The sequence below is a fragment of the Carettochelys insculpta genome, chromosome 5 (genome assembly GCF_033958435.1).
Source record: "Carettochelys insculpta isolate YL-2023 chromosome 5, ASM3395843v1, whole genome shotgun sequence".
NCBI classification, from domain to species: domain Eukaryota; kingdom Metazoa; phylum Chordata; order Testudines; family Carettochelyidae; genus Carettochelys; species Carettochelys insculpta.
Window position 1 is genome coordinate 11,338,877 of NC_134141.1, and position 26,053 is coordinate 11,364,929.

Below are 26,053 nucleotides of genomic sequence, written 5' to 3' on the forward strand. Positions count from 1 at the left end.
CAACCGACGCCGATGCCTGCATAGTGCTTTGGGACCAATTCCCTTCGGTCAGCACGGGCGACCGGGACCTGCTGGAGCTTCCTCTCACTCTAGCCGAGCTCTCAGAAGCCCTCCGTCTCATGCCCACCAACAAATCCCCGGGCATGGATGGCCTGACTGTGGAGTTCTACTGTGTGTTTTGGGACGTCCTCGGTCCAGACCTGCTCAGCGTCTGGGCCGAGTCCTTGCAGAGCGGGGTCCTACCCCTGTCGTGCAGGCGGGCCGTCCTCACCCTGGTGCCCAAAAAGGGGGACCCCCGCAACCTTCGGAACTGGCATCCCATCTCGCTCCTCGGCACAGACTACAAGATAATTGCCAAAGCCATCTCCCGTCGCTTGGGGTCCATGCTGCAGGACGTGGTCCACTCCAACCAGACCTACACCGTCCCAGGCTGTACCATCTTCAATAACCTCTATCTGGTCCGGGATCTCTTGGAGCTCGGGTGTAGGGATGGTCTGTTGTTCGCCCTCCTGCCCTTGGACGAGGAGAAGGCATTCGACAGGGTGGACCACGGGTATCTCCTGGGCACTCTGCGGGCCTTCGGCTTCGGACCCTGTTTCATCGGGTTTCTCCAGGTGCTGTATGATGCCTCAGAGTGTCTGGTCAAGCTCAACTGGACCCTGACCGCTCCGGTCAGCTTCAGGCGAGGGGTGCGTCAGGGCTGCCCGCTGTCAGGCCAGCTCTATGCTCTGGCCATCAAGCCCTTCCTCTGTCTCCTTCGGCGAAGGTTGACGGGGTTGGTGCTCCATGAGCCGGGGCTGTGGCTGGTCCTGTTGGCGTATGCCGATGACGTACTCCTCCTGGTCCAGGACGCGGGAGACCTGGTGCGGTTGGAGGCCTGCCAAGCCACCTACTCGGCAGCCTCCTCTGCCCGGGTCAACTGGGTCAAGAGCTCTGGCCTGGTGGTTGGGGCTGGGTGGCAGATGAGCCACCTCCCACCCGCGCTCCAGGCCATCCGGTGGAGCGTGGGTCCGCTGTCCTATCTGGGCGTCTTTCTATCCACCACGCATCCCTCTCCGCCAGAAAACTGGCAGGGTTTAGAGGGCAGGGTGGCTGAGCGGTTGCGGAGGTCGACGGGGCTGCTCCAGTGTCTCTCCCTACGAGGGAGGGCACTGGTGCTTAACCAACTAGTCCTGTCCATACTCTGGCACCGTCTCAGCATCCTTGTCCCACCCTCGGGCTTCCTGGCCAACCTCCAGAAGGTAGTTCTGAAGTTTTTCTGGCCAGGACTGTACTGGGTCCCTGAAGGGGTTCTCCATCTCCCCCCGGAGGAGGGAGGACAGGGCCCAACCTGCCTCCGCACTCAGGTCCATGTCTTCCGCCTCCGGGCCCTGCAGGGACTCCTCAACAGCAACAGTACAGATAGTCCGGCGTGGAGCAGGCTGGCGCACGCTTTCCTCCGTCGCTTCCGAGGGCTCCGATACGACCGGCAGCTCCTTTATTTGCCTTTGAGAGGCCATCCGCGAGACCTCTCGGGGCTGCTGGCCTTCCACCAGGACCTCCTCCGCACCTGGCGGCTGCTCACAATCTCCAGGTCCTTAGGGGCCGCCGCAGGGGAAGACCTCCTCGCGGAAACCCTGCTACACAACCCCTACATCCGTGTGCAGGCGACCGAGTCCCCCGTGGTGTACCGGAGGCTGGTCCTCGGTGGAATCACCAGGGTCGGAGACCTCCTGGACTACAACCGGGGAGACTGGATGGAGGCCCCGGTGCTCGCCCGGCGCATGAGGCTCTCCACCCTACGCTCTCCCCGGCACGTACTCGAGGAGGTGAAGGCCGCCTTGCCACCTGCTGCTCACGTCTACCTATGCCGGGTCCTGCGAGAGGGTGCACCCCGCCCCCCTCTCACTCCTGGCCCTCCGGACCTCTCTGTGGGCCCCCAGCTCCGCGAGCCTCCCCGCCCCCCCTCCCCCGCATCATCCCAGCCAGCTGCACGCCTTGCAGCCGGTCCCCTTTTGAACCGCGCCCAGGCGTCATCTGTACACGCTCGTGTTTCACACACTCCATTTCCCCACCCTCACATCCCGCCCAGACCACAAGTGGCGGGACCTTCTACCACCTTCAGAGGGTGGGGAGCCCCGGTGGGCCAGCCTTTATTCTACCTTGGTCCTACGGCCCGCCGGGGACATTGGCTGGAGAATCCTCCATGGGGCGGTGAGCACGGGCGTGCACCTGGCGCGGTTCACCCCCCTCCCCGACACCTGCTTCTTTTGTGGCATGAGGGAGACCCTGGCGCACATTTACGTTGAGTGCCCCAGGTTGCAGCCCCTCTTCCGGCTCCTCCAGAATCTTCTATTGAAATTCTGGCTGCACTTTTCCCCACACCTTCTTATCCTGACACACCCCATCCGTGGCCCCACTAAGTAGCGGGACCTCCTCGTCAGCCTCCTCCTGGCCACGACCAAGGTGACCATTTGCAACACCCGGGAGAGGAGGCTGGCCGGGGGGGAGGCCTGCGACTGTGGGGCCTATTTCCGCTCTGCTCACGAATCTGGGCACAGTTCCTTTGGGCGGCGTCCACTGGCTCTCTCGACACCTTCGAGGGGCAGTGGGCGCTGTCCGGGGTTCTCTGCTCAGTGTCCCCTTCTGGTTCCCTCATTTTAAACCTTTGACCTCCACTCCCATCCCTGTTTTCTCCTTAGTTGTCCCCCGTACTTTGTTGGGGTCATGTCTTTTAATGGGATCCCTCTCCCTTTAAGAGGGGCCTTTTAGTCGTGGGCGGGCTGCGCCTGCCCACTCCATGGACCTCCAATAGGAGCCGGCATACGTTCCTTCTAGAAGGCTCCTGCAGCTACCAGGCAGCGGTCTGCCACACTATGTAGGAGCCTACTCAACTCACTCCCTACAGTAAAGGCAGTGCAGCTAAGTTGGGGTGAGTCTGAAACATACATTAAAGTTTAGCCAGCTGGTCATGTCTGCAAATGAAAACTCTCCCGTCTTGATGCTCCTCCTCTGACTCTCACATTTCCTTCTTTATGCGTCATTTTTCTCTTTGTTCTGTTTGCAGAAAAACATACTATCTGTGCAGGTATTTTACACTCACACATGTGTACAGGCACATACAAAATTATCATGAAATATATAATGCATAAAGATGCAATGAGGATCAACAACTCCAACACCACTATCACACTGGAGGGGATGACCAGAAAGATGTGGAGCATCTATTACCTACTTGGGGAGTAAGGTGGGCAGAGGTCGAGGAACAGACAAGGATATCAATGCCAGAATAGGGAAAGCAACAGCTGCATTCAAGACTCTGTCCCATACGGAAATCACAAGTAATATCTGTGAAGATGAAACTACGGCTCTTTAACACAAATGTGAAGAGAGTGCTTTTGTATGGAATCGAGACCTGGTGCACTAAAATGGCTTCAAATCACAAGCTACAGACATTCATAACCAGACGCCTGAGGTTCATCCTTCGCATCAAATGACAAAACTTCGTCACAAATGAGGAACTTTGGAACAGGGCAGGACAAGAACCACTTGATGTTCAAAGCAAGAGAAGAAAGTGGGGATGGTTAGGCCACACTCTCAGAAAACCATCATCCAGCATCGTCCGTCAAGCTCTCACATGGAACTCACAAGGAAAACACAAAAGAGAAAGACCTTGGACAACCTGGAGAAGATCTACTGAGAATGAAGGACAACTGGGATACTTCTGGGATTAGCCAGAAGTTTTGTCCCAAGACAGAGTGAAGTGAAAGTGACTTGTAGATCACCATGCTCCACTCAGAGTACAAGGGTTTAAGTAAGTATATAATGCATAATGACTGATTAATTTAAGCTCCAACATGTCCCTTGAGGAAGGGCAGAATCTCTCCTTCTCAACAGCATGCAACTCCTTTTTCTTGCAGAGTTGCAGGATAATGTTTTGCCCTATCCTCCGACTAAAAAGACTGGCGCACATGCTTAGAAATCCCACTGAAGTCAGCAGAGCTAGTCATGTACATATAAAGTTAAGCACGCACAGAAAACTCTTTCTGCGCGGAATCCGCACTGCGATTCGGGGTACACCCTCTCAGCAATCTTCTGGAGTCTGCCAAGGATGACGCGAGCGAACAGTTTACCAGTGACGCTTAGGAGGGAGATTCCACGGTAGTTGTTGCAGTCGCTTCTGTATCCTTTGTTCTTATACAACGTTACAATGTTAGCGTCGTGCATATCCTGTGGAACCTCACCTTCTTTCCAGCACAGGCACAGGAGCTCATGTAGGGGTTCCAGGAGTGTGTCCGCAGCACACTTGATTACCTCTGGTGGTATACCATCCTGGCCAGGGGCCTTTCCTGCTGCAATGCTGTCGATGGCTCTCTTCAGTTCATCCACAGTCGGTTCTTGATCCAGTTCATCCATTACTGGTAGGAGCTTGACGACATTGAGGGCTGCGTCACCCACAACGTTCTCACGTGAGTACAGCTCGGAGTAGTGTTCAACCCAGAGCTCCATCTGTTTGGCTTTGTCAGCGATGACTTCACCAGATTTGGTGCCTGTATGCCCGCCAGGAAAAGAGGTTGAACGTCTTCCATTTGCGCTGCCTCAGGCACATCCTTGGAATATCATGGAAGGACAGAGTGACCAACGCCGCCGTCCTCGAGCAAGCTTGAATCCCAACCATGCACACCCTCCTCAGGCAGCGTCGGCTCCGCTGGCCTGGCCACGTCCACAGGATGAATGATGGAAGGATTCCAAAAGACATCCTGTATGGTGAGCTAGCCTCTGGCAAAAGACCTCCCAGATGCCCCCAGTTGCGCTACAAAGATGTCTGCAAGAGAGACCTCAGAGAGGTAGACATCGAGCTGGACAACTGGGAAGAACTAGCAGACGACTGCAGCAGATGGAGGAAGGGGTTACACAAGGGCCTTCAGAAGGGCAAGATGAGGATCAGACAACTAGCAGAGAAGCGAGTGCACAGAAAGCACACTAAGGACTTGCCAGACACCCACCACATCTGCAAGAGATGCAGCAAGGACTGTCACTCTCGTGTGGGTCTTCATAGTCACAGTAGACGCTGTAAATGAAGTCCTCAACTGAAACTATAAAGGGTGCGATCCATAGTCTATGCAGACTGAAGGATGCCTACTACTAAACTCCTTCATATCCAGCAGCCCCAAGACCAGTAGGTTGCTGGATATAAAAATATTAAGGATAAGAGAGAGGGATCCCTTTGCCACCAGTTCTGCGACAGTGGGGCCACAATACAGCAGAGCTCCCCTCCCAAAGCCCTCGCTCCTCATAACACCGCCTCCACCCATGCAGCCCACTCCACACTCCCCACCCAGATTCAGCAGCTCAAGCCCTGGCCCATGCTGCTGCGCAGGGAGCCGAAAGGCTGGCTCCCAGTGCTTTGGCCACCTGTCCTGCTGCCCTCTTGCAGAAGTTTAGCAGCCCCCAGCAGCTCAGGCCCCAGCCTGTGCTGTCGCACGCGGGGGCTGGCACACAGTGGAGGGACGCTCTCCCCTTCCCCACACTCCCCACCACAAGGCAGTAGTTGTCGAGCAGCCCTGAAGCCTCACAGCCCAGAGTCAGGGAGGGATGGGGCGCAGCAGATGCAGCAGCCTCAGATCCCCACTCGTGTCCCAGCATGAGTCCCTTCTTAAAGAGGGGAAGAAGCAGCATCAATGGCTTGAGGTGGGACAGGATCCCTTCATCACCTACGAGCAGCACAGACATCTCAAAGACGAAACCTAGTTGCCCGCATAGTGCCTGGTAGCGGTGCCAATTATTTGAAAGTACCGACTGATTGAATACCAGTTAAAACAAAGTTTACAGTAATGTTGTCTGTAAATCTTTGCCAAGTCAAAGCCTTTAAAGCTACATGCACTTATATGAAGTTAATAACCGTGTGATGAATTATGGAAGCTTCAAGCTTGTGATAAATTGCAGCCAAGCAAGAAATGATTATGTGCTTTAAATTGCATGGCTGGGCTCACAGGGATATAAAAATGCCTCTAATAAAATATTTAAAAACTCACTAAAACAATTCTAAAACAGTTTGTTTTGTAATGTGCATGCAAATACAAGAGGGTACCCTTGCAGTGACCCACACAGCTCACTCACAGATTTGTCATTCATAAGTAAAGGAACTCTCATCCCAAACTCCTGCTAAGTCTTTAAAGACCAATGAACTATCATGTATATCATTTACACATTTGCCAAGCACACTGTGAACTGTTGATGTAACAGTATACTAAAGTACATCTCAACTTCCCCAGCCACACACAGCGTTCATTGGATAATGTGTTTATGCTGCTGGCCCAACACACCCTGAAAAGCCGTAGCTCGTTAGCTTTGAGTATCACATTTAGGAGTAGTCGTTACAAAACAAAAAAGCAGTCCTGTAGCACTTTAAAGATTAACAAATTATATATTATTTCTATATATAAAATAAATTACTTTGTTAAAGTGCTGCAGGACTGCTTTTACATTTCGGAGTGCCATTTAATTCCTTTTGGTTTGTTCCTTCAGTGAGATACACGGCATCAAAACTATGGTGACAGGAGAGTTACAAATAGATAGCTAGAGCAAAAGGGCATAAAGCAAGTCAGATTGGTTAGGTAAGTTTCAAGATGTTTCTTAAGTTAACATTTTCACATGAATTTCTGTAAAAGTTATAGAAAATTGAGAAAAAATAGGGGTTATCACTTCTTATAATATGGTTAAAATATAAGCTATTTGTGCGTGAAATAGGGCAAATATCAATAAAAAATCTTTAAGGAATCTAATACTAAAATTTCACCTACATCATATTTTTGAAGCATGAATTCTTTCCTGCTTATACACTGCATAACTCAGTGATAACAGAAATATTTTTACTACTGAAGGATAATTTTAATTGCAGCCATAGTATCTTCTTTAAAACCCGATCTTCAGTGGTACAGTTGTAGGTGATATTCATTACCTTTAGTATAAAACCTTTGATCTAGATCACTGGTTATAAATAACAGAGTAACATAACAAAAGCAAAAGTAACAAGTAAGCACCTGATAGCTCCAGAAAAACAAACTATTGCACTGATAAAGATATGATATCGCACGAGGTATCATTGGAAACTTGTAATTTACTTAATATAATTATCCTATTTGTGTGCATACAGTATTCTTGTATTTGAAGTTACAAATATGAAGTATAAACCTTTGTTACTAATGTAATCAAGCTACTTAACTTAATAGCCCAATACTAAGAATTTTTTCCTGTAAGCCTGGGAGGAGGGGCTATGGTGGCTCCTACTGAGACATGTGACCATATCACCTGATGCTCGGACTCCTCTTGGATGCAGTACCTGTCCACTGAAAGTGAGAAAAAAGTTTAAACTGAACACAAAGGATTCCTGCCTTATGCACAACCTATTTAAAGGTGGGGAAAGAGGTAATCTAGGTTGTCAGTTCTCTGTGGCTTCCCCACCCACGAAGACTGCTGGAAACATTTAAAACTGAAGAGGGGCAAGGACTGAGCCCAGAATGGGAGGCTGTTCAGTCTGTGAAAAAAAGATTAGAACAACTCTAACTGAGATAGTATATGTAACCAGCTTTTAAGTGTACAGTAAACCCTCATGTTACATATGGGTTGCATTTCTGCAACCCCTGCAAAATTTGAATTTTCATGCAAGTGGAGAGGAGGCGGGAAACTGACCCACTCAACAGGGCTGGTCAGTTTCCTAGCTCCCAGAATGGCAGGGAGCTGGGAACCAGGGGGAAGCCTGGTTCCAGTCTCCCAGCCACTTGCTACTTATGGAGTAAGATGGATTTGTCTGGGGTTCGGTTCCCTTTAAGGCTGTACATTCAGCTGCTGAGGCAAGTCCCTTTATCTGAGCCTTCCTAGAGCTGAGCTGATCTCAGCTTCTGTATTATACTGCAGAGGGCTCTGATCCCATCTCAGAGTCACAGCTGGAAGATGCTGGGGGACCTGAAACAGCAGGTCTGAGTTGAGAAGAGCCCATAATGGCAGGAAAATAGGCTCAATACTATTTCACTTCAAGATCTTTGTGTGCCTTCTAGGAAAAACAAGTGAGTAAACCACAAACCACTTACATCCTCACTTTCAAATTATGAGACCATTGCAACACCTTTGAAGAATGATTCATAAAATCTGCATTTCTGCCTTTTGTCTGTCTGGGTTTCTGCAGGGGGGATTCACAGAGGTACAGAACCACACAAAGCTCATGGCTGGAAAAGGGGTTCTAAAGCCTTACCTTCCTTTTCCAGTCATGGGAAATTCTGTGTCCAAAACACTTTGACATCAGACACGTTAAATTAAATGCAGGGGAAGGGAGATGTAAGGATTAAAGGGAGGTTAGTGTGGTGTCTGTCCACAAAATCAGAGAACTACACTGAAAAGCAGATCACTGGCTTGGCTTGCCAAGATGAATCATAGAATCCTAGGGCTGGAAGGGACCTCAGGAGGTCATCGAGTCCAGTCCCCTGCCTAAATCAGGATCAACCCCAACTAAATCATCCCAGCCATGACTATGTCACGCCGGGACTTAAAAACTTCGAGGGATGGAGATTCCACCACCTCTCTCCGTAACACATTCCCGTGCTTCACCTCCCTCCTGCCGAAGCATTTTTCCCCCAATATCTAACCTACACCTCTCCCCCCTCGCTCCTTGTTCTGCCGCCTGTCACCGCTGAGAACAGCCTCTCTCCACGCTCTTTAGAGCCCCCCTTCAGGAAGCCGAAGGCTCCTATCGAATCGCCCCTCACTCTTCTCTTCTGCAAACGAAACCAGCCCACATCCCTCAGCCTCTCCTCGCGGCTCTTGTGCTCCAGCCCCCGCATCATTTTCATTGCCCTCCGCTGAACCCTCTGCTCCGCCCCCGGTCCCTCCAAGCCCAGGCCGGGAAGGCGGGCGCCCTCCGGGCAGATGTGAGGCTCACACTGAGCCCTGGCGCGCCAGCCTCCGCCTGGCTTTGCCCCCAGAGAAGCCCCAGCGGCTGAGTCCCCCACCATCAACCCCGCCCCAGCTGTCAGCGTACTACACCCAGGTCCTCTGTGCCCCCTTTACCCCTCAGTGAACCCTTCCAAGGCGCTCCCGCCACCTCACCTGAGAGCGCCCAATCGGCGGCCAAGGCCGCACGGTCGCTCCGCCCCCTTTCCTTCGCGCCGAGACACAGGCCCGGACAACCACTCCCGTTCCCCGCGCGCTCGGAAGGGGGCGCTGCGCAACCGAATGGCCGCGCGACCGGCTCCGCCCTCGGGCCAACTTGATTGGCCAGCAGAGGCTGCCCGTCAAACCGCGATTGAGTCAGCGCTCTCAGGAACCGTTCATGATGACGTATCCCAGTAGGAGTTGGATGCGTCGCGCACCTTTTGCGTCATGAACGGGGTGTGTGGTGAGTTCGTCCGCTTCGGGGGGAGTGCAACTCGTTGGGCGGGCGGGGGACAGTCCAGCCCTGCAGCCAGTGTTCGCGGGGCGTGAGGAAGATGTGGGGTGGGGAAGAGAGCGGAAGGGAGGCCCTGGGGCTGCCGCCGGGCGGGGGTTAGACCTGGGGCGAGAGAACAATCCAAGTCTGATGTCGGGGGGAGGGGGGAAGAGTCCAATCCTGCAGCGGGGTGCGGGGGGCAGAGTAGGTGCGGTGGGGCCGGGGCAGGTGGTCGCAGCCCAGGGCATTATCTGCCCGGCTCCAACATGGTGCTACCCCAGCAAGTTCCGCGCGCGTGGTGGGGGGGTGACCCAGCCTAGCGCTTGGTGGCGGGGCAGGTCTGAGGGGAAGGAGCCCCATGGCTGGTCCTGGAACTCAGCTGCCTTCCCCTCTGAGGGAGTGCCCCGGTGAACCAGGCTGCCGTGGGGAGAGGGGCCGTCTGCACGCCTGGCCCTCGGGCACGGCTGGGACCACTTGCACGAGAGTCCTGGTCTGGTTCTCTGGTCCGGTGTCAGGAGGAGGGAGCCTCAGGGTACCCGCCCTGGCATCTTCAGACCAAGAATACCCGGTGTCCTCATTTCCACCTGGAGCCGCCCCTCTCTGTGGTAGAGGATGTCCTTGCCCTCTCACGGCTTGTAAAGCAGCCACCTCCTCTTCCTGCCATTCTCTTTACCTTCCCTTGGGCAGTCTCCTCATTGGTATCCCCTAAAACAGCCCACCATTGCTAGCACCACGGGCAGCAACCAGAGTGAGACCGGGTGACTTCTGGGCTTTTGCTGCCTGACTCTACAGCAGCTTGTCCTGTGGGATTGGATAACGGATTAAGCCCTGAGGCTCAGTCTGTCCAAGCACTCCCACTGTTGCCACTTTGGCGGAGCTAGATCATTTGCAGCAATGTTGGGGAAAAGGTCTACTGACACAGACTTAAAGCCTTCTCTTCCAAATACTTACTGTCAGCCGCAGCCTTAGTATCTCATAGTTACCTTATCATGTAGTAAGCACTAAACCCAGTAATAAGGGTTTGAAGAATCAGCACCTTAGATAATAGTGTTTTAGGGTTATCAAAACAAAAAGCAGTCAAGTAGCACTTTAAAGACTAGCAACATAGTTTATTAAGTGAGTTCGTGGGACAGACCCGCTTCTCACATGTTATGTTGCTTGAGCTATGCTTTATACGTAATAAATTTATAAATATAAAGTATGTGCTATGTGGTTTTGGTGCTTAAAAAAAAACCCTTACTGCTGTCTGCAAGAGAGACCTCAGAGAGGTAGACATCGAGCTGGACAACTGGGAAGAACTAGCAGACGACCACAGCAGGTGGAGGCAGGGGTTACACAAGGGCCTTCAGAAGGGCGAGATGAAGATCAGACAGCTAGCAGAGGAGAAGCGAGCGCACAGAAAGCACAATAAGAACTTGCCAGACACCCACTACATCTGCAAGAGATGCAACAAGGACTGTCACTCTCGTGTGGGTCTTCATAGTCACAATAGATGCTGTAAATGAAGTCCTCAATTGAAACTTTAAAGGGTGCAATCCATAGTCTATGCAGACTGAAGGATGCCTACTACTACTACTACTACTACTACTACTACTACAGCAGTCTTTAAAGTATGGATCAGATCCTGAAGTCTATGCCAGTCTCATGGAACTCCTTGGGAGCAGACAAGTCTGAACTGACTGAGGCAGAAAGTGGCTCTGACTGTCTTAGGGATATGATGGGTTGAATAGGGACTTAAATGTTCACCTAATAAACTTTGGACTCTTTCTAAAAGGAGTTAATAGAAAAGACTAAGTGAAACTTAATGCCCCATTTAATAATAAATATGCTCTTAGTGAACATATTCTCTCTCAGAAAACAGCAGGGGAGAAACTTATTCCCAGATATTTGGACACTTTTTGTTCCTGTCCCAAAAGACAAACTTCAGACTGTCTTGTAAAACTCCCAGATTTCAGAATAACACTCTACCAATCATACAGTAGGGAATTCAAGAATTTGATCAACTGTTATACTGAACCAGGGTGACGCATTGTAACAATTGCTACATGCACTGTCTTTCATGCTGAGATTGCAATTAAATCCTAGGTCTGATTCAAAGAATGTTAATATTTTATGTGGTCCATTTTTCAGATTTGCGTTAAGTTGTGAGCTCTAACTGTAATTTGGTAAAATTCCTACAAAAAGTAGCAAGATGGCAGCAAACCCTACAGGACAAGGTAAATTTTAAACTAGATATTATTTTGTATCTGTTCAATTGCAGACACTTTACTTTTGTTTTATTCATTACTCAGGTCTGTTTAAAGCAAAAAAAAGTCAAAAGCTACATCCTGATCCCACTGAAGTCATTGGGACCAGGATTTCATCCTATAAATAACTGTTTTCCCTTAAATTTCAGGAATCTTTAGAGGCAGGAATCCGGTTTCCAACAATGTAGATTAGAAACCAGAAGCAAGATTTCAATAGGACTAGATTCCTTTTATTGCTTTAGGTTTTTTTTTGTTTGTTTGTTTTTTAAAAGGAGGAGGAAAGGAGTTAAGAGAATTACAAAATTAATGATTATACTAGGAGTTAGTACATGCTTCCTTAAATTCAGGTCCCCAAAGAAAACAAATAAGAAAACTATGGCAATGTAAAATTCCAATTATTTTGCTATTCTCAGCAGCTTTTGTGTGCCAAATTTAACTTTTATTTGTCACACTATGCATCTGGGAAGCATTCTATTGGTCCAAAGAGTTGTACAGTTCTGTACCCGAGAATAAGACAAGAGGGGACCTTAGCCCTCAAAAATAGAAAACAGGAGCTTAAACACAAAACAAAATGCCAGTTATTTTTTAAAATGTGCTTTACATTGACCACCGTTGTTACATATTTAAAAGTGTTTAATTCTAAATTTAGCACCCAGACAACTCTGAATGGAACTTGACAAAAAATCTGGCTTATTTTAACATATTACCTTGGCCAACATTGAAATTAAAAGAACAGCAACAGGAGGAAAAAAGTGTGCTAGATTCACTGAACATAGTGATCCCAGTCAGTATTTTCCAATAATCAATGGGGTTTATTCTATGGTAGGTGGACCTCCATGTACAACCCACTACCCTGAATGTCTTCCAGAGTGCGGCCTATGCCCCCAAACTTTTAAATTTAGCATACTAGTAACTATCCACCTGAATTAAATGGGACTGGTCTCCCACATAAGTGTTTGTAATATCAGGCCTTAAAATATAAATGTTGCTTTACGTGTCACTGAAGTGCAACTACTTGTGAAGTGGAACATCACAGTTGTTGATAAGCATAGACTAATAGTGGACATGCAAGAAGGGTGATTGTTGTATCGAATGGATGGATGAGGTAGGTGTCAGATGGGGTGTTTGCAGAAAAAATGTATAAACAGGTTTCTTGAATTCTGCAAACACATTGAGTTCAAATGAGATTCAACACAGGCATATCTTTGCACTATTTTGCCTTAACCATCCTCCTTAAATACGTGGTGAGCCTAAGTTTTGGCTGTAAAAATTAGTTTAACTCCATGCCCACGCATGCATCTGATGAAGCGGATCTTTGCCCACAAAAGTTTATGCTCCAAAGTATCTGCTAGTCTATAAGGTGCCACAGGACTTCTTGTTGTTTTTATTCCATCATTACAGAGACTAACAAATATTCCAATACTGAATTCAAAGCTTCATGTCTAAAGATTAGCAGGCCTGATTCACATGATTTTTTCCTCCTTCAAAGTTTAGATATCTTATAACTTAGAAAGGAAAATTGCATTTTTAGATTGTATTTCTTCGGTACTCCCCTAAGAATCATTCAGTAGTTGTTTTACAGTAAAATAAAGAAACGTATGCTAAAAATCTCTTAAACCTTTAAAGAACTAACAGGTAAATCGGCAAAAGGAGGAGATTACAAGATAAAAAGAAGAAATGGGGAGTCAGAAGGATTCAGTGGTGACCTAGTTCTGCTTGGCCAAAGAGTACTAGCCAAAGTGCATACTGAACAAGAAACAATGCATGAACCAAGTGTGTCTATCAGACTTGTGAATAGCACAAATATTGGCGATATTCAGAGAATTTATTGTTTGCCTTCCTAATCAAAAACTCAACACTAGGACTTAACTTAAATTAAGCTGAATGGGTGTGAACAAGTAATTTATTCAGACTTGCCTAGAAACACAAAAGAAGTGCACACTAGTAACGTACATAAATGTCTTGTATATTTTTGCTCCACGCAATTAATAAAAAAAAAAATCAGTGCAACTCCATGTACTTACAGCTGTGAGCTCAAACTACAAATGCTACGGTTTTGCTAAACAGGTTTATTTTAATTACCTGGGAACATACTAGAAATACTTCCTTTCTTACGGTTCCAGAGGTGTGACATGGAGGAGGAGTGCCGAGCCAAATAGGATTATGAATAAAAGCCTTACTTTGGGGCTTTTATACAATGATTACCTATTGTACACATATACCTTTCCTTTAATAAAAAAAGAAAAGCTTTTAGTTTAGTGTACATTGTCCTCAAGTTGTGTTTACAGACCACTGTGGTGCATTTTGAAAATCGTTTAAACCAAGAAGCAAATAAACTGAGTGCTTGGCAATAAACAGTAAAACATAACCATTTGTTACATGTATTAATAGGACTGGGGCTGTGGATAATAATACACTTATGCAAAAAGCTAGGAGCAAAGATGATATCTGTCTGGTGTGACAGTATCATAGGATTTATTTTATATGTGACCCTATTATAAGCATTAGTGTGATGTAGTGACAATACTTCTGTTTTGTAGAAGTATTCTCCCACTAGGCCTCATGTCAAAGAAATGGAGGAAACATCATCTGCCTAATTTTTCTCACTCAGAATTAAATTTTGCCTGCTGACCTGCATGACAGAGCTCTTCCATTTAACGTAAGATAAGCTTTTGGAGGCACCGATGGTTGGCCCAAGAGCAAATTTTCAATCTGTTTTTATTCTGCCTCTGTTAGGTGCTCTTCTAGCTGCTATTTATTCACTTTTAGCAGTATCAATTTTTGGATTAAATATTTTTTTCTTTCCAGCTGACAAAGTGTCATCTAAAGGGTGCACAGGTCGGTTTAAAAATGAGCGTTCGCCAAGTGCAGTCTTATGAAAGTGGTGAATCACTAAGCCATCTTAAGCCACTACAGGAAGGCCTCCCCATTCACGGGGGTTATGTTCCAGAGAAAGCAGCAAATGGCAAGAACTGTGAATACCAGGATTGAGAGTGGGAAGTGTTTGGCGATACAAAAACACCACATTGTCTGCAAAGAACATTTTATTGCCTGCTGTTTAACAGGCAACCCGTTTAACTTCAAAGCAGTAAAATAACAGCCAAACTGGAAACCAAAGATAATGCAATCAACTTCAACCTTAATTGCACAGAACAGTTACTTGAAGTTTCTGTCTTGGGAATCTTATTGCTCCTCTGGGAGGAGGTTTAACAGATGGGTTTGCAAAGGAACATTGTGATGGGAAGCTGTTTAGTCTTATTTTTTAAGTCCTTTAAATTTGCTTGTATGGCAGCATTGAAGCAACACTGATCTCCTTTTTTTTTAGTATTGCACAGCAGACGCGATATCATACATCCTACCTACTGGGGCCATAGTGTGACAGCTTGCCAGCTTAACCAGTAATTTGATTTCCTGTCTTACCTTTTTCCCTTTTTAGCCCGTTGGCCACTGTCTGCATTGCTCATTTTTCTCTTTGGGGCTGTAATTAAGGCTGGGTGTTCCTTTAGCATCCTTATTGTGGGTGTGAGGGATCTCCTGAGAAAGCATGAACACCCTGAATCATGTGCTCAGTGTGACATGGCCCAGTGAGAAGCGACAAACTGTAGCACAGCCAACTGCAAATAAGCAAAACCACGAATGTCAAGGCCTTCCTGTATATAATGTAAATAAGAAAATTGTACTCTCTTGCTTTTGATGTAATCAAGAGGAAGTCATCTAGCAATTGTACAACTCTTCAGAGATCCAAATGCAAAAATCTAGCCTTTGAGGGCACTTTTAGATTTGACATTGCCTGGGGGATTTTGTGTCCATAACCTAATAAACAAATTATATTTAATCTGTAGATGTGGTCATAGTCACAAGGGAGGGATAAAATATTAATAATACTTTAATAATTCAAGTGTACTTTAACAAGTTGCTAATATTCATTTTACTTAAAAGCTGCTGAACGTACATGAGAACATAGTGGACTATAAATTGCTACCAAAAACAGTCTGCTATAATGTATTTTGTATTGCTCTTATGATAATTAACGTATAAAAAAAGTGCGTGGAGTAATACTTAGATTATCTTGAAACACAAACCATTGCATAAGTTGTTAAGATTCTGCTATTTCAGGTATTTCCTCGTAGAATGAAGATCCCAGTTATTATGATGAGGGTTTGTATTTTGATAGTTAAATTACTTTGAAACATTCTGAATTTAGCGGGAAGAACTAGGAATGTGGTGGTGAATTTTTAAATGCATTGAGACTGTGTATATCATGTATCTACACCTGGGTTCAAAATGTTGATCTGTTCTGAAAACTGGTACAAGTGCATAAGTTTTGCTTCTCTATTTTTCCACATGTGCTCAAACTTCAAGTAAACGATCCTCCATGTGACTTTTTAAAGTCAAGACGTTTCCCCTTATTGCATATCTTCATCCATAGGTAAAGCAGAGTTTTGTGGGCCTAATTAGGCCATTGGATATTTATATAATCCATAACTGGGTGTTTAGTCTTGGTAAGTCTTATGAGGGGAATCTTACCAGGTTGTTGCTTTTACTCTTCCAGACTTCTTGTAAAAATATCCTTGAGGTAGGTTTCAATAACTGGGAGAGGAAAAGCCTTGGGGATGCAAAGATAGTTTGCAAACAAATCCATGCTCTTCTTTCTCTTTGTTTTGGGCCCAAAATCTAGAATTCTATGAACAGGAATTCCTCCCCACACCCTGTAACTAAGCCCTCCTGGACATTAAATGGGTAAATCATTTAATCTCACTATCTCTCTCAGGAAAGAGGGGTGTTTTGAGGTCAAATGTTGTAGAGATTAAGTTTTATTGCAGGTTGAACCATTCCAATCTGGAACACACTCATTTGGCAAACTCCATAATCCAGCATGATTTTAGTTAGCTGGATGACCACTTATCATGGGTGTGGCCAAGTTTCCCATGGTCCCATAAAGTTTGTTTATAGCCGCCAATCCTAGCACAGAATGCTGAGAGCTGTTATTTAGCTGCAGTTTACCTGTAAATATCTTCTAAGAGCCCAGTAAGCAGTGGGAGTATTAGTGATGTGCTAGAAAATATTGACTTCCTGTGGTCCAGAAAATTCTCTCATCTGGCACTGGTCAGGTCCCAAGGGTGCCAGATGAGAGAGGTTCAACTTGTAGAATGAAATTGCTCAGATAGTAGAGGTGTGAATTGAAAAGTTCTTTATTAGAGAAATTCTTAGTCTAAAATTGTGTGTGTTTAAATCATGCCCAGTAGTGATAATGGTAGTACACTACTTTGATCACATTTTAGTATAGGACTCAAAAGGCAGAACAGAAAAATTAACTACAATTGCAGCATGGGATTTTTTTCTAGCTTCATGTGTTGTCTTTAATGAAGTGTTTTTAAGCAAAACTGTCTTCCTGTCAAGTGTTGCCAAATCTGATAAAAATGAATTCAGAGAAGATGCCAGTTTCTTGCTGAATGGGACATTTTTCTTGAGACTTTTACATAAGTGTTGGGATATTATCTCCCCACAGAACACTCTTCAATTACAATTATATGAAAACTGTTAAACAGATTCGTTAAAATAACTACTGAATCAAAATTGCTTCATATAAGGCAGCCTTGCCAGTGCTTTATTCCTCCCTTTTTTCTGTCCCAAATCATGTAAATTTCAGAGCAAACAATCAGTCACTTTAGTATTGAGGAGATGGTAGAAGAGAAGGACAAAGATCCCTGCTGCTCCTCATGTAGTGTTTTCAATATTATATATAAGCGCACTACCTTTTCCTGTGGCAATTACTTAAATCATACTCCTTTTCAAACATTTGGATTGTAGTTTAAGAACACCTTATTTTTGCATCTCAATTCTGAAATTACTAAAGCGTAGCACAAGTTTCATAACGTAAGGCAAGATTGTGGTGGTTATGGAGCTTAATGTAAATCTTAGCTAAAAATAGTTAAAAATGTGTCCCTCCGTTACTTCCCCCACTGCCCCATGCTCTGACTTTCTTAAAATATGCTTTCAAAATATATCACTGCAGCTGGGGGGGCGGTTCTCTATGGCATGTCCACACACACAACCCCCATCAGCAGTTTGAGCAGTGGCCTGCTAAACCCAGGGTTGAGTTCAGTCCTTGAGGGGGCCATTTAGGATCTGGAGCAAATAGATTAAAAAAAAAATCTGTCAGGGATGGTGCTGAGTCTGTCTGTGAGGGCAGGGGACTGGACTCAATGACCTCTGAAAGCCCCTGCCAGTTCTGTGAGACAGGTGATTCCACTGACCAGATCTAGTGTGTTCACTTGTCACACATGGATATAGCCTGCCTGGAGTAAGCACACTGACATGTTGGATCTAACTCAGGGCTCGTGTAATACAAAGAGGTACTTAAAGTCTCTGGGACAGTACCAAGATGTCCAAGAGTAAGATCAGAGTGCAAATGAGAACTGTTTGCCTCACCTGAGGCTCAGCTGTGTCAGAGCAAGGTCACCCCAGTCATCTAGACAGATGTTATGTAGGCAGTACCATGTTCCTCAGGTGGTGGATGATTTTTCATTTCCTTAACACCTGATCTTGTATTGGACACCAGAAGCTTAAACCTGAGGCTATTTCCTGACTCTTGTGATTTAGGAATGAGGCACTGAGAAATCAGAGTAACAGCCACTACGTTCTTGGCAGCTGGTTCTTGCAGGGGACCTCCCTTTGTCCTAAATCGCTGCCCGGTGACAGGACTATGGCACACAAGTCCTAACTGAGGCTGGTCTTGCTCTTCACCTCCACATTCTCAAAAAGTGATGATGCCCTACTGTGCTACCTGCAGGGGAACAGTTGTGGGAAAGAACTTGGTGGTGTGCAAAAGACATTTTTTTCTCTTTTCTACATATCCTTCCCTCTGATGCCCTTGTATTATACTTAAGATTAGACACAAAGGCCACTTGGAAGCTCAACAAATACAGAATTTAGCTCCCTCCATTTCAGCCAAAGCAGACCAAAAGAATCCTATTGTCTGTGTGCTCTGCACTTGGCTGCTAGGAAGATTGCAGTGGAAGCTGATGGTAGCGACTACCATCCACAGGGTACTAAACAGCCTCAGAAATATTACTCTTTCTTTCAACCTGCCACACTTCATTCATCAGGCGTGCTTAAACCAGCAGAGCAGATGCAGCAGGAGGAAGAAGGAGGGCACAGGTGTTCTCAGTAATAAGCATGGGCCTCTTGTATCCACCGGGAATTGATTAAGTGTGAGCTAGATACATTCAGAAAATACCTGTAACGTGGATCTCTTGGTTCCAATATGCTTAGCCTTAGCCTGTTGGCAAGATCTCCCTCATTGCTGGCCACCTTGACCATCATTGGGCTGATGTATTTTGCTTAGGAAACTAATAGCTGACTACATTTTTCTGAGTCTCTGGCTGTATTGTATATGATTTAGCCTATGGTAATGAGTGCCATGTAATAAATACTTGTAAATAAATGATACATTATGTAAGGCACAACCTGATTGCCTTTGAAATGTACTGATACTTAAATCAAGATGTACTCTGACCCTTTCAAAAGGGTTTCAAGCACAGAACACTTTGTATTCAGTTATAAGGCACAATAATGGCTGTGACTTGGATTAGATCCATGTTAACCTAACGTATACATCAGTAAACTTGACATTGTGATCAGACCTTTATCACACTTAAGAAATATTGGAAGTAACAAAGGAGATAATATTCAAAAGCAAGGGACTGCTTCTTAAAACTTCCTCAAAACAGAAGGTTCCAGCACAGAACGAATTTTACATGCAACCACCGCATGCACGTTTGGAGAATTAGCAGAAACAAATACTGAAATACAGACAAATGAAATGTAATAAAATACCAAAAATAAATAATACCAAAAACAGAGTAGAGAAAATGGCACACAGTTGTTTGCATATAACTCACCACAGTGTGACTCAAGTTCTCAAAAGGGAACAAAACAATAGACCTGGATGCTTAGTGGCATGCGTGTTATTCAGCAAAAGCAATAAATGGTGTGTGGTTACCAAGGCAGTATGGATGTATTTACTTTATCAGGTTGCATTCAGGAGCACTACAGCAGTTAGAATATAATGATATCATGTGTCCTCGAATTGGAATCTGAACATGAGCTTAATAACATTCCCAGATTTCTGTTGATAAAAGTCTTTAAAGCAGATATAAAACACACAAATAGCGGTGCCTTAAGATGGCAGACATTTTCAGTGTGTCCCAGTTTCTCTTAACTGCAGTATCCTGATTACCAGTCACACCAGAACTCCCTGACTTCAGTGAGATTATAGGAGTGCAGGGAAAGCAGATAATGGACAGCTGAGATAGTCGAGATGGATCAGAAAGGAGAATTGTCCTTTGTCTAATTTTATTGCAAATAGGCGTGATCATTTACTTGTTATTCAAGAAAAACTCTCATTGTAGTTTATGAATTCTGCCTGACTCAGGTATAAAGAACCATGCCCTATGTATGCATTCATTCATTTGTTATCATGCTTTATATTGCATGTCCATTCACTTAAAAATCTGGTAAATTTACTTTTGTCTTCTGACACTTTTAAAAACCCCAAATATTTAACAGATATAATCTTGGCTACAACGGTGAAACTGGTTCCTGAAAAAGCCTAAGTCGGCGTGATAGCTAATATGTTTTAAAATATATTAAAACTGTATGCATGGTATCTTTAGGAAGCCATGTCATGTTGTAAAATGAGAGGAGAAATAAAACCTTTTTATTAATAGCCTTTCAGATTGGTGCAAAGCTTTGGAGATTAGTATATTCATCATAACGTGACATTTTGCAGTGACTTTAATTCCATAAGGTAGCCCATAGTAAAAGGCAAATCTAATATTTTTTGATTCTTTCCAGGTTTTCAGAATAAAAATAGGGTTGCAATCTTGGCAGACCTAGACAAGGAGAAGAGAAAACTACTTATGCAAAGCCAGTCTTCCACAAATCACCCTGGAGCCAGGTACTTTATGTTCATAAAGCTGGTTGGATAATTGTTTGTATGAAGAAAATCAAAATATGTTCCTTTCTTACAGGTATCCTGTAGAACTAAATACATATTAGAATTCTGTGCTGCATGTCCCCAATAACAATGCAAGAATTGTGATTGTATTTGTAGATTTTGAATATTGACATGAATGCTTTCCACTTGGGAGAGAGAAATAAGGGGGTGTCACAACCTACTAACCAAGCCTTCTTAAAGGAGCACGCTCCTAGAAAATGTTAAAGTATTACACTAATATGTTATTTCTTGGACTTTAAATGTACCCTTTTTAATCTAGATACCTATACAGCTGTATACAGTCAAATATGTAGGAGTATACAAAAAAGTACTTACCCTCCAGCTGTTCTGTATGGGGCGTGTTGCAGGCTTCTACTGGCACATGTGAGCACCATGCTGAAGAATACAGGGGCTGCCTTGGAAAGTATAAAAATATATTTTAAATATGCATAGGTCTGAAGTTTTTCTCAAATACTGAGCTGGTTAAAAGTAAGTGGAAGAGACTTGAGAAAAATATTCATTATCTTCCCTAAATAAAATAAATGAAAGTAGTATTTTATTCCAGATTCTTTTTTAAATACTGCAACTTAGTGTTTATTATAAATCCTTCTCTTTGAAGGCTCACTACTTAGCTCTAAGCGTTCCCATAGTTCTTTACAAGAGAACCGCTACTTTTAGAGATTCCCCCACCCCACTTCACCCCCAGTATTTAGCATGCTGCATTTCTCATTATCTTTAATCTATCCTTATCTGTTGGGTGATGAGCTCTTTTAAAAATCTGGCAGGTTAGACATTAAAAGTCCTATCCCACTCATCAAAACCATTGGGAGCTGTATTGGGCTCTATATTACAAAACATTAAGAAAAGGTAGTATCTTGTTTGGACTCATGCCTCAATGTTTCTGTTTTCAAATTGAATCCTAGAATATTCTTTGTGGCCCACAGATATCTGAGCAGTCATTTTGTTCTGTAGCTTAACTTTAGCAACAAAGAGCGTTCACCTGAGTTCTGTATCAATAGGAAACCCTTTTCCTATATGCAGAGTTCTGCAGCCATTCTGCCAAACATCTGATCTTCCCATGCTGAAGAATATGGATCTATGGTTAGTGCTGTTATTTTCACATATTGTTTTATTACAAATACTATTTTAGGAAACTCACTGGGTGGCAGTGGTGAAAGGCCAAAGCTATAGTTAAGAAATGGAATGTCCCTTGACTCTGGGCATGACTCCAGCGTTGATATCGATGGAGGTACACCAAGAAAAATGAGATCAGAATCAGGCTCCTGGTCCCCGTTCACACTTCTGAGTTTAGCGTGGCAACATTCAGTATTTTCAGCAGCACAGTTCAGATGTTGCCATTGCATTTTCTCACTTGCATATTTAAAAAAGAAATCCAGAATGTCAAGTAATGGATTTAAAATTCATCCATAGAATCCATAAAATCCATAGAAAATTCTGAAATCCATTACACCCACTACTGCCGAGAGGGCAAAAATGCAGCTTTTCTTATGGGTGATAGATTGTACCTTCTGTGTCTTTGTGACAGCATTTCACTGGCAAGATCTTCTCTTAACAAGGATTTCCGGGATCATGCTGAGCAGCAGCACATAGCAGCACAGCAAAAAGCAGCACTACAAGTGAGTGGTCAGAACTTCCTTAATTTGGTTTTACTTCTGTTTTTTAACCAATGCAGTGAGCCGCCTGGTATATACAGTGCTTAGGTCAAGTATCCTTAGATGGGCTGTTTCGTAAGGACTTTTTCTATATTTGGCAACAATAATGAAATTCCAACTCCTGCGCCATAACTCCAGCACACCGCTGATTCCTTATTTCTGTGATATGTCAGTACGTTGGTTTATACTACCAAATTGCTCTTACACAATTACATCATTCTAAAAGCGCTTAAAAAACCCAGATGCTAGCAGCACAAATGAGTTTTAGGGGCAACATTCCAACTGGCATCACAGGGAAGAAAAGCCGAGGTGGAGAGAAGGCAGAGACCTCTTGCCTCATCACTTCAATAGTCCGAAGTCACAAGGCGGGCTTGGGGCTTTGACTAATCTGACCTTGTAGAAGCACTTGGTACTGCAAGAGACAACATACGTGGCAGCCTGAGCTTGTGGCTTTTTCAACAGCTCTGACTTAAGTGCATAGCAAGCACAAGAGTGGTGATCTATAGTGACAATTCTCAACTCATGGTTTTTGTGGTGCATTTGGTTCCCTGCCCAAATCAATAGGAGCAGAAATGGGCACCTAATTGGAATCCCAGAGGGATATTAGAACCAGACTAAATTTATCCTTTCAGAAGTTTGATATCAAAGCTTATGGGCAAACAAAGTGTAAAATAAATGCAAAACCTGAAGTTTAAAGCTGAATTCTTTTGGCGCTGTGGGAGTTAACGATTTAACAAGTGTCTCCTCCTTCCAGCATGCACACGCACATTCTTCAGGATACTTCATAACCCAAGACTCTGCATTTGGAAATCTTATTCTTCCTGTTCTCCCTCGACTGGAGTTGGAATGAAGGCTATTACTTCTCACAGAGAAGGAGAGGAATATTTTGTCCATTGTTGAAGCTATCATCTTCCAGAATTACTTTGATTTGTAGAAACAGATGAGGGAGTGAACAATTTTTAAAAGGAAAAAAAGGACTTTTGTTGGGTTTTTTTGGGGGGTGGGAGGAAGGGCGGGGTTTAATATTTGATGCTTATTTAAAAAGGCTGTTTCATATGCTTGTCTTCCATGGTTGAGTCTGGCTTCATTTGAAAAGAGGTGTAGTAGGTTATTATGGAACTGGCCATGATCTCCTTTACTTAATTTTTCTTGTCAGCTCAAAGTCAGAATAAGACTCTAGATGCCTGACCTATCACTCATATACTTTATTTTTCTAACTTCCCTTCGGTTAGAAGGAAGGATGCCCCACCCAGAATTTGAGATGCTTGTTCTAATCAGCATCTCTAAAGCATCTGTCATTAAGTATTGCACTTGGCCTTAATGAAAAAGCAGACAGTCTCCTTTGTCCAACCTAAGACAGACACGGATTCACAGTAGGCAGTCACTTTAGTCACTCTGTGCAGGAATATTATCAGTGCACTGTAATGGTTATGTTTATTTGTAATAGTCTTCTGGTTTTCCAGGTAGCGATATAATGTGCCAAATTCCCAGTCTGTTTTATAATATATAAAACCCAATTAACAACTTTGCCAACAAGTCATGTGTCCAATTGTCCTCATCTTTTTGTAATGACATAAATACCTTGGGATTTTTACCCTAAGTCCCAAGAAACTTAAAACCCTAAGTTACTGAGGCACTTTCAAACATGTTACCCGTGAAAGTTCAAAGTCTACCCAAATCAAAATGTCATGTTTTTAGGGTTTTATTATTATTAGAGTGCCTTTAAAAGAGCTTTTGCTACTCAAGTCAAAGTTTAGATTCCTCTAAGGCCTCTTCTAGGTTTATTTCAATGCTGGCCTTCCATTTCAGCACCAGGTTGAAGCTTGGCATATGAAGTCTATTGGTTGGATACATTTTTTTGGAAACAGTATTGTAATAAAGTCACTTATTTTGGAAAAGTGCCTGCAAAATAGTGGTGTAGCTTTATCAGGATAGTTATATTGCCATAGTTCTGCTGGTCTACTTTATCGTATACACCAGCCTGGCATATTTGTACCAAGGAGTTTACATTAAGAAAAAGTAGAGGGGTCTGGGCTTGGAATTAGCTGGTACATGCCCATACACTGTGCTTATTGTCTGAAATCTCAGCTTTCACTTTAAAAAGCAAATTGTTAGCTATTATGGATGCAAAGATGACTTAAAAAACGTGAACCAAGTATAAGTGGTACAAAGGTGAGTGTATACGAAGCCAGGATCAATGGCTTAGAATTGTTCCATTCATCTCAGTAGAGTGTTAACATGTGGCCAGTGAGGATGATTTAAATTTCAGTGTTAACACTTCTTTTTCCTGTATGAGAAAGAAGTGGGTGAGTCGCTGATCTGCACCACTTGCAGTAAGCGTTGCCTTAGTTTGGTGCCACAAGAAGGTGGCATCTAAGAAATACCAACGTTTTTCATTTATCTCCAGAAAAGGAGCAGCCTAGGCAAGAAACGAAGCAAAAACCTGTGGGCATTGCAAAGCCACACTCAGTCGACTGGAACTCAGCTGTACAGTCATTTTGAATAGCTGCCCAATCTACTGTGAGCAGAGTTTCAATTTGAAGACTCAAATTTGTGAGGCTTATTGTGAGGGCAGAGCTTGGAAGAATATCCCACCAGTCCCTCTCACCAATCTCATTCCTGGTGATGGCTTTTATGGCTACATCTACACGTGCCCCAAACTTCGAAATGGCCACGCAAATGGCCATTTCAAAGTTTACTAATGAAGCGCTGAAATGCATATTCAGCGCTTCATTAGCATGCGGGCCGCCGCGGCGCTTCGAAATTGACGCAGCTCACCGCCGCGTGTCTCGTCCAGACGGGGCTCCTTTTCGAAAGGGCCCCGCCTACTTCGAAGTCCCCTTATTCCCATGAGCTCAGGGGAACAAGGGGACTTCAAAATAGGGGGGGTCCTTTCGAAAAGGAGCCCCATCTGGACGCGCCGCGCGGCGGCAAGCCGCGTCAATTTCGAAGCGCCGCGGCGGCCCGCATGCTAATGAAGTGCTGAATATGCATTTCAGCGCTTCATTAGTAAACTTCGAAGTGGCCATTTGCGTGGCCATTTTGAAGTTTGGGGCTTGTGTAGACACGGCCTATGTGACTTTGTATCTTTAAAACTTGCTTTACAAATGTAAGCTTCCAACTCCTGTTCCGCACCATAAGCCAAATGACTGATGAGATTCATTCATGACAACTTTTTTTCAAAATCAATGCACAGAACAACAGACATTTCACCATGAATTGCTCAAAATGTAGATTCCTATTTAAAGGCAACTTCCGGACACTACATATTCAGGGATGTAAAACGAGGTGAATTTTAGCTTCTTAGTTTGGGTGCGGGGGAACGTTGTAGATCAGGTAGAAGGCCGGCCTGCCTGCCTGCCTGCCCTAGCTATCAGCTTCTCAATATAAGAGAACTGAAAGAACTATTCAGTGGTGTCATACAGGCTGCGGATTATAAGTGGCAGATGCATTCAAGACCTTCATCTTGTCTACATCAGCACAGGTCTGATGAAGATGGAACTGTGCCAGTTTATGCCAGCTGGGGCAGAAGCCCAGTATCTTGAGGGATAACAATGAACTCAGATAGTTACTGAAGAATGTGCAATATAATTTAGGCTCAAAAGTGGAAGAATTTTAAAAATACCATACGAAGTATCTGGAAGCGTATTTTTAAGCTGTAATGCTTATAACTGTTCTGTGTAATTGCAAGAGACTTGCTAGTACATCTAGGTGTAATTAACTGTCAGTGATA

The 26,053-nt window shown here is 44.6% G+C and overlaps 1 protein-coding gene across 2 annotated transcripts; it reads left to right on the top strand.

Annotated features, from left to right (window-relative positions):
* The first annotated feature begins 9,333 nt into the window (after positions 1–9,333).
* INIP (INTS3 and NABP interacting protein) lies at positions 9,334–24,221 on the top strand. 2 transcript variants are annotated; one of them, XM_074994032.1, is made up of 6 exons: positions 9,334–9,370; positions 11,531–11,616; positions 20,506–20,608; positions 21,689–21,748; positions 22,194–22,284; positions 23,075–24,221. In XM_074994032.1, the coding sequence occupies exons 2-6, from the start codon at positions 11,592–11,594 to the stop codon at positions 23,168–23,170; spliced, it is 375 nt and encodes a 124-aa protein (XP_074850133.1). In that variant the 5' UTR covers positions 9,334–9,370; positions 11,531–11,591; the 3' UTR covers positions 23,171–24,221. The 2 variants fall into 2 exon arrangements, with proteins under 2 accessions (XP_074850133.1, XP_074850134.1); XM_074994033.1 differs by lacking the exon at positions 21,689–21,748.
* The last annotated feature ends 1,832 nt before the right edge of the window (positions 24,222–26,053 follow it).